Source organism: Canis lupus, chromosome 24 (genome assembly GCF_003254725.2).
Source record: "Canis lupus dingo isolate Sandy chromosome 24, ASM325472v2, whole genome shotgun sequence".
Classification (NCBI taxonomy): Eukaryota; Metazoa; Chordata; class Mammalia; order Carnivora; family Canidae; genus Canis; species Canis lupus.
The window spans coordinates 25,552,672-25,570,443 of record NC_064266.1 but is presented as its reverse complement, the minus strand read 5'-3'; the positions used below and the strand labels follow the sequence as shown (position 1 = coordinate 25,570,443).

Here is a 17,772-nt window from a genome sequence, read left to right as displayed (position 1 = left end):
GAAGGAACTGGGTACCACTGAGCCCCAGAGAGTGATATTCTGGGAACAAGGGCAAATCTCTGCTGAAATCAGATGGCTATTAGAGCCAGCAGGCTAAAACCACAGGGTGGAAAATTTCAGGAAGGCAGACTTCTTCTTTCTTTCAGAAAACATTTCCAAGGACTGCAGCTGCTATGGAAGGATGACCACAGTCACATTCCAGGTGCTGCTTCCCAACATATCTTTCAGACTTTATGAACTGCTAATAGTTCAACATTTGGTTTCATATCTGAGAGAAAGGACTGCATATGCAAGGGGTCATTTCCGTGGCATCATGCGAGGTGCTAAAGAAGCAAGCCTGCTCTCTGGGGGCTCCCATGCCAGCACATGATAGTGGAATAGACACAGTTGGACTTCTGGAAATACACAGTTTTCAGCCTTGAGCCTCAGAGAAGAGCCTGAGAGAGATGAATCCTCAACTGAGGCTTAAAATTGGAGAATTTTGCAGGGAAAAACTGGAATGGGCTTCCCAGGCAGAGGGAACGGCTTGAGCAAAGGAGCACAGGGAAGAAGCAATAGGGGTGGGCAGAGGAGCTGTAAGCAGTTGGGGGAGGGGGCGGCCTGCCATAAGGGTGCACAGGAGACTTCTTAAACTTTGCCATGTATTGAAGGGGTCACAGGAGAAAAAGTGCTAGAGCAGGAGTGGGGTAGAATAAAACAGTACAGAGCTCCATTCCGCCCTGGGAGAGGCCGGCCCACGTTTTTGTAGTCAACAATACAGAGGGAAGGTGGGGGCAATGGCCTAATGACGGGGCAGGGCATCAGATGCCCCGTGATCCACTATATTCCTTTGGCAAAGCTCTCTGGGCCTCCGCCACCGCATCTTCAATGGGCTCTGGGCGCATCTGGCCCAAAGGACCAGAGGAGGCGGAGTCCGTAAGAGGGTGCGTGGTGTAGCTGGGGAAAGAGGTTACGCAGCTAGGTCTAGACCAGTGAGGACTTGAACTAGGGAGGGGGCGGGCGGGAGGCAAGAGGCGTTTGGACACCAGCTTACGCATGCGCCTCGACGGAGGCGGCGTTCTGCGCATGCGTGTGCGGACCCGCGAGGCTGCCAACTGCGCAGGCGTCCTTGGTTGGCGGGACTTTTCGGAGGCGGCGGCGGAGGTGACGGCGCAGGCTGCTGGCGGCGCCCCGGGCCTAGAAGGAGCGGCTGCAGTGGCGCAGGACGTTGCAGCGCGACCCTTGGCCGCGGAAGGTGATCTGCGGGCTCGTATCTCAGGGACAGAGGCTGCGGCTGGACTGGCGTCCCGAGGTCAGGAAGTCGCAGACCTGCCCCGGGACACCATTCGGGTCGCCCCTGCACCAGTCTCTTTGGCGTCGGACCTCTCCGCCCAGCCCAGACCGGTGGCCGCCCCCAGACAGCCGGCGCTGGGCGACCCGGGGCGCTGCGGCCTCTTGCGGGTGAGGGGAATCCCAAGGGCGGGCCGCACCTCGCGCTGGGGGCGGCCTGTTTTCGGATCCGGCGGTTTAGACTGCAGACTGGTGCTTGAGGGCTGGGGGTGGGTCACAGGCGTGGGTTCGGATTTCACCTCTGCACCCGCACCCCCGGCTGCTCCTAGTGGGCCAGGCTTTTGCCCCTCTGAACTTCAGTTTCCCTATCAGCAGGGGGGAATTAATGATAGCATTTACAGAGCTGTGAAAAGGATTAAGTGGGATAATGAGATAATGATGCAAATAAAACGCCTGTGTTCGCACATACACAGCTCGTGGCATAGAATAAGCGCTTAACAAGCAGCTTCACAAATGACATTTGTTGCTGTTATTATCCAGGCTTGAATCTGCGACACAGCCCTAACTGGGGATCTAGATCCCTGACCTACCCATCTTTGTTCTGTTACTTTCCCGTGCTGTCCCTCCGGTATCCATTCATTTCTCTTTATTTAGAGTCCCTCCCCCTTATACAGATTTCTGCTGGGAGGGAGGGGTATGGGTGGAAGAGGCAGAGATGCCTCAGTCGTGTCCTTCCTTGCCTTCTTCCAGTCAGTTGTCTGTGGACACCCACTACGAATACAAATACACTCTGGCTGGGGTGACAGACATGTAAACAGACTTTATAGCGCTAGGAAGACTAAGGGATGGAGCAGCCAGCTTTGCCTCGTGATTCGAAAGCTTCACATCTGAACTAGGTTGGGAAGGCTGAGTAAGTCTTACAGTCAGTGGGAGTAAAGATTCAAAACTGGTGCAGGGAATGGAGTTGGCAGGAGAGAGCAGGGATGGGTAGATTGGGACTAGTTTATGAAAGGTGTTGAATATACTGGAAGAATCTCTGCTGCTGTATAAATGGATTAGAAAGGAGCAGTGCTGCATGTTTTTGTTTTGTTTTTAAATATTTATTCATGAGAGACAGAGGCAGAGACATAGGCAGAGGGAGAATCAAGCTCCCTGCAGGGATCCTGATGTAGGACTCGATCTCAGGACCCTGGGATCACTATCTGAGTCAAAGGGAGATGCTCAACTACTGAGCCACCTAGGTGCCCTGCAGTGTTGGATGTTGCAGGACTAGTGGAGAGGCTGTAAAATTATTCTGGGGAGGGGGAGGCAGATGGTGGAAGTTCTGACACCCGAACTAAACTGAGAACTGGAAGTGGAGAAAAGTTTCCAGAGACTCTTGGAGGCAGATGGGCAGGACTTTGGATGTGGAGATTAAACAAGGAAAGGATGATGCAATTTTTCTAATTTGGAAGACCGTGTAGATCATAATGCCATCTACTCATATCTAAAATAATTGGGAAATAAAGGAGGGTGAGTGTTTTAAGCAAGACAAGAGTATTTCTAGTGATGAGTTCTATAGAGATTCAGTACAGGAGGTGATGATAATCTTTAGTCTCTGGAGAAGGTGGATGAGGTGGGACTGGGCTGGGCCTTGTCAGGTAGGTAGAATTTCATGGGGCAGTGATGAGCAGTTCGAAAGGCTGGACAACACAGGTCTCTTCAAGGGTAGTAAGGCCCCAGAAATGTGAAGAACAGGTCACTTCGTTTTCCTATTTTCAGGGTTCTTCATCCAGGATGTCTTCGGTAATTAGATCGGAAGCTATAGAAGGTGAGTATTGTAGTGAAAATGAGAACCTCTTGCCTTGGGTTCAGGTTTCTGTGCTGTACACAAATGCTTTCCTGGCTGCTGGTGGATTTGGAATCATATAATCACATACTTGCAGAGATGCTTCCTCACCGCTTCCATGATCTGGGGCATACATTTTCTTTTTCCACCTTTTTGCTCAGATGCATTGTTGTGGGTTTTATTTTGTATTTTGACTTTTTCATAACAAGTGCTAGAAGAGGAACCAGTGACATCTAAGACTTACGATCATCCACTGAAATCGGATCCCATCCCTGTGGAAGTGTGTAGCAAATCACCTGCCTCCCTGGAGATGATTCAACGCGTTTCAGAGGAAAGAATTCACCCTGGCTCGAGCCCTAAAATGGGGGGAAATTGTGATCTCATCCACCAGGAAGGACTTCAGTCCAGGTCCCTTCATTTGTCCCCCCAAGAACAATCTCCCGATCGTCAAGACAAGAGTCAATCTTGGCGGCGAGCAAGTATGAAAGAAATAAGCCGGCGGAAGTCACTGCCTGCCTTTCACCAGGGCATCACAGGTGGGGTGTCGTGTATATAAGACAGGAATTCCAGCTCAGATAAGAGGCAGTGAGGTATGGCAGAAAGAATGGAGGAGGATTGACCTGGCTTTGCTACTTACTAGTTATGTGACTGAGCGAATCCGGTCACCCCGTCAACCTCAGTTTCCTCATCTGTAGGGGAGATATTAAGATCATAAGTACTAATGTCAAACACCTAGTAAGTGTCCTGTATGATTGCTATTTATATTAGCAGCTGCCCATTGTAATCACCATGAACAGAAATTTCTAGTTTACAGTCATTCAGCACTCACCTCTGCTAGGATGAAAGGCATTAAAAATATTTCTTCATATGGCTTTCTGTCATTTCCTAAAATGAAACAAGGTGGATGGGTTGTTACCTAATTATAGGCTTTATAACTGAAAATATCTCAGAGTGAGGATTCATGTGAAGATAGCTTGGTGAAAACTAAGTTTTTAGACACGTATTTGAATGTGATCTATGTAAATTTACGATGATAATTACATCTCAGTAAGCATCGAAGTACAAGATGTAATATGGAAAGTCCAGCATATTTCAGGAAGAACTTAGTTGTGTAACCTTGAGCAAATTACTTAAGCTCCTTTGCCTTACAGTCCTTAACAATAAATGGGATGAAATAATACCTGTTTTACAGGGTCATGTGAAAATTAAATGCATTAACATATAACACAGTTCTTGGCATATAGTAAGTAAATAGCTCCAATGTTAAGCTGTTGTGGTTATTTTAAAGATATTAGCTCACTTCCAGATGGCCTGATGTCTAGGAGGAAATCTGAGTAAAAATAGCCATTTAGCATATTACTGCCACAATTGTGCTCTTGCATTTTGCTCTGTGGGTGTGCCAAGAAAACAGCCACAGTTCCTTAACTAAGATTACCCCTACCTTCATCTCTGCTCTGGGATCTGTGGACCTAAAATTATGTATAATAAAAACGCCGATGTAATAAGTAATGTAGTTATCTCTTGGTTATCCCTGGCCACTTGCTAGGTTTCTTTGGTTATAGGCAGAAGATTATCCTATTTTTCCTAACAACAATGAGAAATAATTAAGAGACAAAATTAAAAATACAGCCAGCTGAAGCTGGATGACAAAAATCTATGGACAGAAATATATGCATCTCAAATTGTCAGAACAAACTTCCTTTGCTGTATAATTGATGTGTTTAGACAGACATAATTAAAACAGTATCAACATCTTGAGGATTCAGTGGCATAATAATGTAAAGTCTCCTACCAATTCAGATGGATTCACCATGTGACCTTGGGCAGTTTACCTATCATGCAACCTTTGTACATCAGTATCTTCCTTTGTAAAATGGAATTGATAAGCTACTTGCCTTCGGTTTTAATGAGGTGTGCCTAGCATTTAATGAAATACCTTTTATATAGCAAGTATTCAACAAATTATTGTTAATATTATTAGGTCATTATGGAGAGGCAGCATGACTCTTAGCAGGAATATATACATTTTTTGGTGATGGATTTGGATTGAATTCTGGCTCCACCAATCTCTGGCCTCCAGCAAGTTATCTGCCCTCTGAACTTCAATTTTCCCATCTGTAAAATGGGGCTCTTAATTTACAAGACAAGTGTATTTAAAGCACGCTGCAGGGGCACATGGGTGACTTAGGAGAGCATTCAACTCTTGGTCTCAAGAGTCCTAAGTTCAGGCCTACATCGGGCATGCAGCCTACTTAAAAAAAAAACAAAACAACACAGCACAGTGCCTATCATTAAAATGCTCAAAAGTTCCCATCTCTCTTTAAATGCTGAAAATAAAACATTTTAAAAAGTTATTTTTTAAGTTAAATTATTCTATTATTTTTGCTTTATTTTTTAAAAGATTTAATTATTTAGTTGAAAGTGTGTGCGTGTGCTCGCGCGTGCACGCACACACACACACAGGAGGTGGGGGAAGGGAAGAGGGAGAGAAGCGAATTTCCATCTGAGATCACAGGGGTTGATCTCATTACCCTGAAGTCCTGACCTGAGCCAAAATCAAGAATTGAACACTCAACTGAGTCATTGAATCTCCCTTAACAGACAAGATTTTGATGTAATTTAAAAAAGGCTCTTAAAACTATTTAAAGTTAGTACACATAAACAGGTAAATTTCATTTTTTGATTCTAAAAAAATTAGATATGATTGTATATGAATGAATTCTCACTTTAATTAGAAAAGGCTGCTAGGTGTTCTTGCCTGAATTTAGATTGCATCAAGAGGGAGGACAATTTTCAGGTTTTTTTACTTTGCTAACTGTGTTAATATCTAGCTCCTTATATGGTGATATTTTGTTAGAGCTCAGCAGATCCATCAGTGCCAATTTAGCAGAAAGCAAACGGCTGGGCGCTCTCCTGCTTTCCAGTTTCCAGGTGAGATTCTTGGGATTAAGAAATGCTATATATATATATATTTAAACTATTACTGTGACAGCCCCAAAGAGAGATCAGTATTGTGTGATGTGTCCAGTTAAGATTAAAAGATGTTTCTCTCTAGGTGAGATTAATTTAAAAGCCAGATTTAATCCTAGCAGCAGCTGATTTCTCTCTGGACTAGGCTCTCTACCAGTCCCACCAGTGCTGCTGCTAAGTGAGCAGCTGACAGAAATTTCCTCAATCTAGTGTATTTTGCCCATTGGCAGCAAATGAGAATTTAAAGTGGGTAGAAGTCAATATCTAAGTTAAAGCAGACATTTGAGGTCTGACAACATACTGGAAGAGAATTACATGGCTAACTGGTGATTACATCAGTTTAGGTAAGTCATTTGTGTTAATTAAATGACGATGTTTCTTCTCTGCACCAAAAATCAAAATGTATAGCTTGAGCGAAGAGAGTTTTCTTGATCTACATATTTGTTTATATGAAAAATCTTGGGTGTAAGAATTAAGTTATATTTACTTTTACATTGATTAAATATGAACGTAAATATGATTACGTGAACTGAAGATTGGCCTGGGAAATCTTGGTTTTTGTACTGAAAATGCTTTCCTTTATCTAGTTCTCTGTTCAGAAACTTGAACCTTTCCTAAAGGACATGGAAGGCTTCAGTCTTGAAAGTTTTAGAGCCAAAGGTAAGTTGCTAAGAATAGAGAGCAAGCTTTGGACTTGGGCTTTACCTTCTGTTCAGGTCAGTTGAAGCCACACTTTCAGGACCCTTATTTATAGGAGCTACTACCTCGCAAAACCAGCCCCTCTCTATATTTAAGAATTGTGTTTAAAAAAGTAAGAATATATGCTTATGAACTTCAGGAGGTATAAAAGTGAAAAAAATAAGCATGCCTCCCACCTTACGCCAGTACAACTCTCTCAGAGCCCCTTATAGCCACCAGCTTTTTGTGGGTTATTACACAGATCTTAATTCATTTCCAACATTTTTACATTAATACCTAATGAACAATACTCTCTGCCCTGTTCTTTACCTTGTCTTTTTTTTTTTTTTTTTTTTTAAAGATATATTTATTAGGGATTTGGGGGAGGAACAAAGGAAGAGGGAGAGAGGAACTCAGGCAGACTCTGTGCTGAGCAAGGAGCCCAAGGTGGGGCTCAGTCTCATAACCCTGAGGTCGTGACCTGAGGCAAAACCAAGTGTCAGATGTTCAGCCCACAGTGCCACCCAGGTGCCCCTTATGTTTTATTTTAACCAAATCATCTTGCATATTGTCCCATATTCCACATATAGAACTGTCCTTTTTTTTTTTTTTTTTTAAAGATTTTATTTATTCATGAGAGACACACACAGAGAGAGATAGAGACACAGGCAGAGGGAGAAGCAGGATCCATGCAAGGAGCTCGATGTGGGACTCGATCCGGGGTCTCCAGGATCACACCCTGCAGCACTAAACCACTGTGCCACCAGGGCTACCCTATAGAACTATCCTTATGGAAGTTTAGTAGCCATATGATATTTCATTTTATAAATATTCCGTATATGATTCAACCAGTTCTTTACTGATGGACTTTTAGTGCTGTTTCTAGTCTTGTTATCATAACGATTGGGGTAATGAATAACTTTTTACACAAGCCTTTTGGCATATACACAAGTAAAAATAAGATAAATTTCTAGAATTGGAATTACATAGATCAGATGAAATGTTGGAGATTACCAGATTGCCTTCCAGAAAGGTTTTATTAGTTCTCTTATCAGCAATATATGCAAGTACCTATTTTTTCACACACTTGTTTTATTAAACCATTCAGATTTTTTACTACTTAATAAGTGATAAAAAGTATTTTCTAGTTTTAATCTGTGTTCCTTTTTCTTTTAAAGAGGATAGACATTTTTTCATATTTCTTTTTTTTTTTTTAAGATTTTGTTTATTTATTCATAGAGACTGGGAGAGGGAGAGAGGCAGAGACACAGGCAGAGGGAGAAGCAGGCTCCCTACAGGAAGCCCGACATGGGACTCGATCCCGGGTCTCCAGGATCACACCCCAGGCTACAGGCAGCGCCAAACCGCTGTGCCACCAGGGCTGTCCACTTTTTCATATTTCTTAGAGCTATTTGTACTTCATTTTCTGTGTATTGTTTGTATCCTTTGTTCCTTTTTTTAAAAATCTGTAATGTGTTGATTGGGATAATTTGCCACTCATCTGGATTCAGGGTGCTTTTAGCCCTGCTTCTATCTAGAGGAATATCCTTCTGTAAGCCTGCTTTTCCTCTTGTAGGCTCGCAAAGGACAGTGGAGCAGTCAACAGAAAAAACTACTGTTTGTGCATAGCTAAAGGCAGTGGTGATTTTGTAGCAACCTGGGCACTTTGCATCAGTGAAGTAGGAGTTAGGGCTTTGCGACAGGCGATTCTTGCGCTTCCTTTTCTCCTCTGGGATTGTATGGGTGGAGGAAGTCCTTCAAGAGGGGATGTTGGAGAGTTCAGCATTGCCAGAAAGGCTCCTTTGTTCATTTTTTTAAATTGAGGTGTTGACTTTTTTACATCACTTTGTGGGAACTCTTTTTTTTTTTTTTTTAATTTATTTATTAATGAGAGATACCGAGAGGGAGAGAGAGAGAGAGAAAGAGAAAGAGAAAGAGAAGCAGGCTCCATGCAGGGAGTCCAACACAGGACTCGATCCCGGGTCTCCAGGATCAGGCCCTGGACTGAAGGCGGCACCAAACCGCTGAGCCACCGGGGCTGCCCAGTTTGTGGGAACTCTTTATACACAAGGAAATTAGCCGTTCATCTTTGATACAGCTATTCTTAGGAATTCATTTTCAACTTTTCAGGAAGTAGCTACGTGTAACTACACAATCATCCAGGGTCAGAAATATTCAATGTTACCCACTTAAAAGACCTAGAAAATATACGAACTTCGAGTATTGTTTATCTCAGCATTGGATCATCACTATTAGAGTAGATATGATAGCTGTTTAAAATCTGCTTTCCCTCTGCATTTCTCACCTGAGTGCAATTGCAGATTTTCCAAGTCGAAGCCGAGATATGTTTTTACCCTATACACATAATTCCTTTTTCTCTTTTAACAATTTTCATTATCCTCTTGCCTTTTGCCTGACTTCTATAATATGTTCTTCCTTTTAGTGCCAGCAGTTGAAATTTCTTGAAAGATTGAAATGTCAGTGCACATATACCTTTTAACTGCTTTTCAGTCAAGTATAAAAAACATTATCATAAATGTCATAAAGAGGAGTTGTCTTCCATTTTATCTATATCTACCTAAAAAAAATAAAGAAAATTTTCTGTGTATTTATACTACTTTGAATGGGTGAGAGGGCCAGAATATAACAGGGGACCCTAGAGCTGATATCACCTTGAATATGTTATACCTTGTCAGCAGCTTGCTGTGAAAATTCTTATTTTTTTTATTTTATAACATTTACTTTTTTCCCCCTCTAGCATCTTCTCTTTCTGAAGAATTGAAACATTTTGCAGAGAGCCTAGAAAGTAATGGAACGCTACAAAAATGTTTTGAAGATTCAAAAGGGTATGTGCAATTCCCCTATGTCCTAAATTATAATTGAATTAAGACTTTTCATTATAATTAGTTGTTTATTCACTCAACAAACATTTATCCAGCATCTTCTACACACCAGGCTTTTCTATATGTTGGAGATAAAGTCATAAATAGGTTAAGCAGGTATCTTAATAGGAGAGACAGTCAAACAAATACATAGAAAATAAGGATTTCAAGTAGCGATAATCTAAGAAGTCAACTATGATAGTGACTTGAGGGGGTGGGTAACTTTAGCTAATGGTCAGAGAAGACCTGTAAGATCTGAGTGGTGAGAAGGAACCAGCCATGGAAAGGTGAGAGGAAAAGCATTGTTCACATCTTTGCTAGCAATGCAAGGTTGATGATAAACAAACGTTGTTTAGCTGTTGGCAAGCAAGAATATGAGGAGAAAGTTTAAATCCCAGTCCCAAAATACTAGTTCCTCTACAGGAGCAGGGCCTAACCCTCTAGCTCTTGCCTTGCAACAAATCGTGTCACTTGGGTCTACATCATAAACTTTTTACTTTTGACTTCACAAAGGTTTACTTTCCCATAGATTGTTAAAATTAACATTGCTATCCAGGAAATGAAAAAATAGGTTGGCTCAACATAGTATCTCTTTTAATGCAGTGTATTTAAGCCACTAGCTGCTGCATCTCAGCCAGTGGTGATAGAGGCTGTGTGTCACCGGCCTTGGTAGAGAAACATGAAAGTTGGCACAATTAACTTGGCTTTGGTGGGTAGAGTACGAAGTACATCTGCAGAATTTTGGCATTTTCAGTGCCTGCTTCTTTTCCAACAGGATTAATAACCCAACTGAACTGAGCCTTTGGTGTAAGTAAACATAATCCCTGTCCGCAGCATCCATAGCATCATTTTAAGTGGGAAGAAAAGATAGTTATATACAAAAGTATTGTTGGGCCTTAAAAGATGACTCAAAAAGAAGAGACTCAAATGTGAGGTGAACAAGGAGCACCTGGGTGGCTCAGTCGGGTGAGCGTTCGACTCTTGGATTCGGCTCAGGTCCTGATGTCATGCCTCATGGGATCAAGCCCCGTGTAAGGCTCCATGCTCAGCGGGTGTCCGCTTGGATAGTCTCTCTCTCTGCCCCTTCCCCTGTTCATGCTTCCTCTCTTTCTCTCTCTCAAATAAATAAATCTTTTAAAAAGATGTGAACCAAAATTTGAGATGAAAAACTCCAGATGTTTGAGGGTCAGGCTGAGTGAGATTTTATGAGGCAGAATAGGTGAAAGGCAACAATTGGAATAAAAGTTAATGAGCTGGTTGAAGCCAGAACACAGCCTAAAGTGTCAGGTTAAGGGGTTTTGACTTTTATTCTGAATGCAGTGGAGGGTCACAGAGTTTTAGGCAAAGAAAACAAAATTAAGTAGTATTTTATGTTAATTTGGCTATAGGTGAATTGAAATTGATGAGAGAAATAGGAAATAAAGAGTCCACTGAGGAAACTTCTAGTGGAAAAGTGAGATAGAGCCCAAGAATAAGTATTTGTTGAAAGATAAATTCTGAACATCTTTTACCGCCCTTAAAATTATGTAAGGCATCCTATGAAAAACAAGTACTTTTGAAAGATTTACATTGATTTTAAAATCAATCCTATCTGTATTCCAGAAAAGCATCAGATTTGTCTCTGGAAACATCAGTGGCTGAGATGAAGGAATACATAACAAAGTAAGTGAAAATGAGTGATCCTTTGTTGGAAAATCTATATTCATCTGGGGAAAATAACTAGATCTGGGAAAAATGAATAGTAAACATCCCATTTAGTGTCAGTACTAGTGTGTCAACACTAGAATTTGAAAAGCTACATATTGGGATCTTGTGGGCTATACTCATGGCCAGTTTCATAGAATGGAATCTAGGGAATAAGGATGTTAATTTGATTTTAAGAACTCATGTTTGATTTGATTAAATTAATATCCTCTGAATCAATTGGGCTTTCTAATCCATTAATGACATGTTTATTCACATCTTAGAACTGTTGAGATACCTAATGTACTTATTGTTGCCTTGAGTGATTCAGAATGAGACAATCAAAAAGTAACCAATTATTTTTTATCCTGATTCTATAGATTTTCTTTAGAACGTCAGTCTTGGGATCAGCTCTTGCAGCACTACCAGATGGAGGCTGAAGAGATCACATCCAGGTTAGATCTGTGATTGGAAATGGAAGGCTATCTTTTTACCTTGTGAAATTTTATTTGAATTGATTTCAGTTCTGTTAGCACAAATTGAAAGATGACTCCTTTCTGATAGGCCAATCAACTCATCAAAGCTCTATAAATTATGTATTAGCATTCTAGGATTATAAATGGGGAGTTGGGAGAAGGGGAGGGAGAGTGGGTGTCACTATTTTCAGGCAAAGAACAGAATTGCTTCTGCTCTGTATCCTTGGCTGCTGTTCCACATCCTGGGGGAGACAAGTACATCTCTGCCCTATACCAGGGCATCCAGGGTTGAGCCAAGAATTTGATCAGCGCACTTCAGTTTGCAGGTGGCCTTCAAGCTGCAGGTTTGGGGGAGAGCCCTGGCCAGGTCCTTCATAAAGATGCAAAGGCCTGGAAAGGGATGATGAAAGAGGGCGTATAGGAGAGAGAGGATCTTTGTCTGGGTCTTAAAGGCATAAGAAAGTGGGAAAGTGTTAGACTTTGATTTAGTTGGCCATCCAAACCAGTGATTAAGCTTTTTTTCCCCAACAGAATCTCAGCTAGAAACCCAAACATAAAACGCTAGCTAAAACCATAATTGCACAAGTGGCCTCTTAGTACAGAGGTGCTTTAAGGAACATGGTTTGAAAAATTTCTGCAGTCCAGGCATTCATGGTTACCAGTTACTTTATTCGCCCCTTATATATTTCTGTTTATGAAGTTAGGTAATGTATAAGATGGCAGTTTCAGATTAAGAATTTTGATGTGAGATAGTTTATTGGTTAAGAGGAATGTTTCTGGAAGCAGATTATGTCTGTTTGAATACTAATTACTCCTTCATTTTGTGACTTTGGGCAAGCTACTTAATTTCTAAGGCTGGGGGGGATCCCTGGGTGGCTCAGCAGTTTGGCGCCTGCCTTTGGCCCAGGGCGTGATCCTGGAGTCCCAGGATCGAGTCCCATGTCGGGCTCCCAGCATGGAGCCTGCTTCTCCCTCCTGTGTGTCTGCGCGCCTCTCTCTCTCTCTCTATCTCTCTCTCTGTGTCTATCATAAATAAATAAATAAATAAATAAATAAATAAATCAATCAATCAATCAATCAATCAATCAATCTTAAAAAAAAAATTTCTAAGCCTGAAGTTCCTCACTTGAAAATGGCGATAATATTAATACCTACCTTGGGGCACTTGGGTGTCTCAATGGTTGAGTGTTTGCCTTTGGCTCGGGTCATAATCCTGGGGTCCTGGGATGGAGTCCTGCATAAGCCTCCCTGAAGGAGCCTGCTTCTCCCTCTGCCTGTGTTTCTGCCTCTCTCTCTGAGTCTCATGAATGAATAAATCTTTAAAAAAAAAAATAATAAAGAATACCTACCTCATTGGGTTATTGTGAGTGTTAAATGAGGTGAAATGGAAAGTGTTTCAGAGTCTGGCAGTCAGGAAATTATAGGAGTGGTTGTTCAAGCGTTCTCACTTTGTTTTTGTTTTTTTGTTTTAAGATTTTATTCATTATTTTGGGAGAGTGAGTACAAGCAGTGGTAGAGGCAGGGGGAGAGGGAGAAGCAGGCTCCCTGATGAGCAGAGAGCCTGACGCAGGGTTGGATCCCAGGACCCCAGGATCATAACCCCAGCCAAACACAGATGCTTAACTAACTGAGCTACCCAGGCATTCCAAGAGTCCTCAGTTTTCATGAAGTCTCCATCATATTCAGTTATTTTTTTTTACTTTTTAAAGATTTTATTTATTTATTTATTTGATAGAGTACAAGTAGAGGGAGAAGGGGGCAGAGGGAGAAGCAGGTTCCCTGCTGACCAGGGAGCTGGATGCAGGGCTTGATCCCAGATGCTTAACTAACTGAGCTATCGAAGTGCCCCCGTATTTTAAATATTTTAGATAATTGAAGTGGCCCAGTAATTTTGGGAAAGATCATAGACATTAATTTCAGGAAAGCAAGCTTTGGCTTTACTCCACTTATAGTCCTTTTTGTAAATGGGCCTTACTGTCAGATGGAGTCAACTGATCTGAAGGTCTAGCATTTTCTGGAGTCCAGTGGTCTTAAATAATTAATAATGGAATAATCATTTCAGACCCCCTTGTTAATAAGAGGGTCTATGTCTACAGTAGAATGGATGAATATTGGTTCAGATTAATAAAAGCCCTTCTGAGATTTTTTTTCTAGGTCGTTTTACATATCTTCCAGAAATGATTATAAAAACTCCTTGAGAAAACAATTCCTTGAGGGGTGCCTGGATGGCTTAGTTGGTTAAGTGTCTGCCTTTGGCTCAGGTTATGATCTCAGGGTCCTGGAATCGAGCCCCACATCAGGCTCTCTGCTAAGCAGGGAGTCTGTTTCCCCCTCTCCCCCCTGCTTGTGCTCACATGTTCTCTCTCTCAAATAAATAATGAAAGTCTTTAAAAAGAAAATTCCTGAACTCTCTTTTGTTTTGTTTTGTTTTCCTCTCCTCCCAGAACATCAGCTGAAACCAAAGTTACTGAAGTTGAAGTGGAACCTAAAACATATCTTGGATCTTCCCAGAGTGAAGTCCTTAGTACAAAGCCTGACTACCAGAAGATATTGCAGAATCAGAACAAAGTCTTTGATTATATGGAGTTAGTGGTGAGTTGGCTCATGTTAATTTGGTTATTTAGCTTTGCTTTGTTGTGATCCTTGGAAATTGAGGGACCTGGAGAATATTGTAATGAGGTAAGTATATTCAGCTCTATCTTGGGGAAACCTGGAGAGACAATAAAACATGTGGTGGTAAGAGCTAATAAAGTAGGGTAAAGGAGAGAGTGTACAGGAAGGGCAGCAGGGTGCTGTACAGAGCAGTTGTTGATGGTCCTTCAAAGATGCCATTTTAATAGAGATTTGAAAGAAATAAGGAAGTGGGCCATGAGGACATTTAGGAGAATAGTATTGTGTCGCTTCAAATATCGACAGGAAACCGATGCACTTGATAAAGGTGAGTTGAAGGAGTGATGTATAAAGTGTAGGTATTGAGGAAATCACAAGGATTAGTGAAGTAGTCTGGGGCTTAGAGGCAGCTGTACTCTTAATATCCGTAGGCCTGAAAGGTGAAGGGGAGGAACAGTCACTGTGGTACCAGAGGAAGAAAATCATAGAGTGGGCTGCTTTGAGAGAGCCATGGCTTTCAGTTGAGAGACAAAAGTAACTCAAGACGACCCTTCCAGCAAGCCTGTGTAAAAATATTCTGATTTCATTCAGCTCCTCCAGCTTGGGCTCCCTCTTGGCCAAACCTGCCGAGACATCAGAAGACATGGAATCCTGTTTGAGGTTATATGTGGCAGCTTCCCAGGGCATAGAGCAGTGTGGCCAGGTGTAGAGTGTGGATCTGAAGGAGCAAACAAGTGCTCGCTTAGTGCTCACATATACTAAAATTAAAGGAACAAACAAGATGTCTGGCACAAGCATTCCAGGTTGAAAAGATAACAAAGGCAAAGCTCCTAGCAGGAGCTTGCCTACTCTTTTTTGAGGAACATCGAAGAAGCCAAGGATCCTTATAGCTCACAGCTGTCTTGTCATATGCAGATGGATGAACTGCAAGGCTCTGTGAAGCAGCTGCATGCTTTTATGGATGAAAGTACCCAGTGTTTCCAGAAGGTGTCAGTACAGCTTGGTGAGTGTGTGTCTTCAAGGGACTAGAGCTTGCACTATTTTATATATGATAGTGCTTTGGATATAAACTGCCCTTCAAAGCATATGGTCTCTGGATGCCTGGGTGGCTCAGCGGTTGAGCGTCTGCCTTTGGCTCAGGGCATGATCCTGGTCCCGGGATCGAGTCCCACGTTGGTCTCCCTGTGAGGAACCTGCTTCTCTCTGCCTGTGTCTTTGCCTCTCTCTTTGTATCTCTCATGAATAAATACATAAAATCTTAAGAAAATAAAACAAAACACAAAGCATATGGTCTCAGAGAATAAGGCCTGTATGAGATTCTTTTTCTCCCCTCACAATTATTATTATGCTGTGAGTATTCAAAGTTGATGGGAAATATCTAGATGTGAATTCCATGGGAACACAGTAAACTGAGAATTAAATCCCCACAAACCATGTTGTGTTAGTAAATCCAAGTTTTATTTTGTATTTTAAATCCAAGTTTTTAAGTACTCATGACCATTTTCCTTTTCATTCTTCAAGAATCCATTAAGTGACACTGATATTAGTTCCCTGCTGCTTTTTCTGGCCTCCTCTAGTCCTAAGTTATTTGCTAGATATACCTTCATTTTCTCATTACATTGTATTATGGTTGTGGTTGCAGCTGGCTTCCCTGTCAGACTGCCATCTCCTTGAGGACAGAGACTCTCTTATTTGTCATTGTAATTCCTTTCAGCATCTCACACAATGTTCATACAACCAAGTTTTCAATAAATATTATTTTGAATTCAACTGAAATTTACTTTTGTCTTTCCTCTGCAGGGAAGAGAAGCACGCAACAATTAGATCCTTCACCAGCTCGAAAACTGCTCAAGCTTCAGCTACAGAACCCACCTACCACACACTGCTCTAGGTCTTGTCAGTGACTTCATGTAGTTTTCCCTTCCACAAGGTGCTCCAGAGGAGAGAAAGGGGAAGAGTGCCCCAGCACATGACAACTGCATGGCAGCCTGAGATGCTGATAGCTGCCCTATTGCCTTTGAGGATAACTGGCTGAATGTAAAGTTTTTTTCCTAAAAGTAACAGAATTTATGCATTTGAAAGAGTGTAGTATAGATACTATTTCCAAGGATGTGCAAACTGCTTGCAATTTCTATTGTGGAATGACCTTGAGAACTAGTAGCCCATTCTTTTAATTACCCTTCATGGTTGGTATTCGTCATCTTATGAAATGTTTTTTAGGTTTTGAAACAATCCAAAGTCATTCAGGACCAAATCTAGGGAAACATTTTAGGGGTCAAGTTGGGTTCTGGTAGTAAAGGAATGGAACTGATTTTCTAGTGTGGCCCTGAAGGTGATTTTAGGTAGAGGAATTGTGAGCATTGAGCATGCAGTTGTGATCCACATGCATCATGTGGATATATGTACCACTTCACAGAATGTTCAAATTGAAGGAAATACCACTCATTCTCTGTCCTGTTGTCTACAGTGTGCTTTAGCTTTTAACATTGAGTGGACATCCTAAATCCTGGATTCATGGCAAGGAAGGGCTAAGTAGTTTTTCTCATTATTCTCTATCTTTAATAATTTTCATTATAAAATTACACATTATTAAAAGCTGCTTTTGTCTTTGTGCGTATTTTGAGCATATGAAAAAAATTTTTAAAGCAATGAAGGCTTAGCAGAAAATAGGATTCTTTGCCAAGATGCTAAAGTAAACAGTAATGTAGGGATATATGCCTCAGCATTAATTACCAGGAAAACACCAACTAATTTTTTTTTTAAGACTTTATTTATTCACGAGAGACACACAGAGAGAGGCAGAGACATAGGCAGAGGGAGAAGCAGGCTCCATGCAGGAAGCCTGATGCAGGACTTGATCCCAGGATCCTGGGATCATGACCTGAGCCAAAGGCAGACACTCAACCACTGAGCCACCCAGACGTCCCAACACCAACTAATTTATTGTTAATGTTTCTTATTCTCTGATCCTTGTAATAGGATAAAGCCTACTTCATTTAAATACCCAGTCATAAAGTCTTAAACCTTGGCCTAAGTACCAGTTAGTGAAAGGTGATATCTCCTTCCTTTGACCTACATTCTTTTTTTTAAGATTATTTTTTTGACAGAGCACACAAGCATGGGGAGAGGGAGAAGCAGGCTCCTTGCTGAGCAGGGAGCCCCACCCAGGGCTTGATCCAAGGACCCTGAGATCATGACCTGAGCTGAAGACAGATGCTTAACCAAGTGAGCCACCCAGGCACCCTCCTACATTCCTTTTTCTTTCATGTATTTACAGAGCTGCTGCTATATGCCAGGTACTGTTCTAGGACCTGGGGAGAGAGCAAAGAACAAAAACAGACATGAGAGTTACTCATAGTGTCTAGAACTTAGATAT

At 41.7% G+C, this 17,772-nt stretch overlaps 1 protein-coding gene across 12 annotated transcripts; it reads left to right on the top strand.

Annotated features, from left to right (window-relative positions):
- Window positions 1-814: 814 nt before the first annotated feature.
- On the top strand, window positions 815-16,991 carry DSN1 (DSN1 component of MIS12 kinetochore complex). 12 transcript variants are annotated; one of them, XM_025469975.3, is made up of 11 exons: window positions 815-923; window positions 3,031-3,079; window positions 3,307-3,633; window positions 5,955-6,028; window positions 6,655-6,727; window positions 9,504-9,591; window positions 11,230-11,289; window positions 11,691-11,765; window positions 14,231-14,378; window positions 15,312-15,399; window positions 16,197-16,991. In XM_025469975.3, the coding sequence occupies exons 2-11, from the start codon at window positions 3,046-3,048 to the stop codon at window positions 16,298-16,300; spliced, it is 1,071 nt and encodes a 356-aa protein (XP_025325760.1). In that variant the 5' UTR covers window positions 815-923; window positions 3,031-3,045; the 3' UTR covers window positions 16,301-16,991. The 12 variants fall into 12 exon arrangements, 11 of the variants coding, with proteins under 11 accessions (XP_025325760.1, XP_025325756.1, XP_048956651.1 ...); XM_025469970.3 differs by lacking the exon at window positions 815-923 and adding an exon at window positions 1,082-1,440; XM_025469974.3 differs by lacking the exon at window positions 815-923 and adding an exon at window positions 1,095-1,234.
- The last annotated feature ends 781 nt before the right edge of the window (window positions 16,992-17,772 follow it).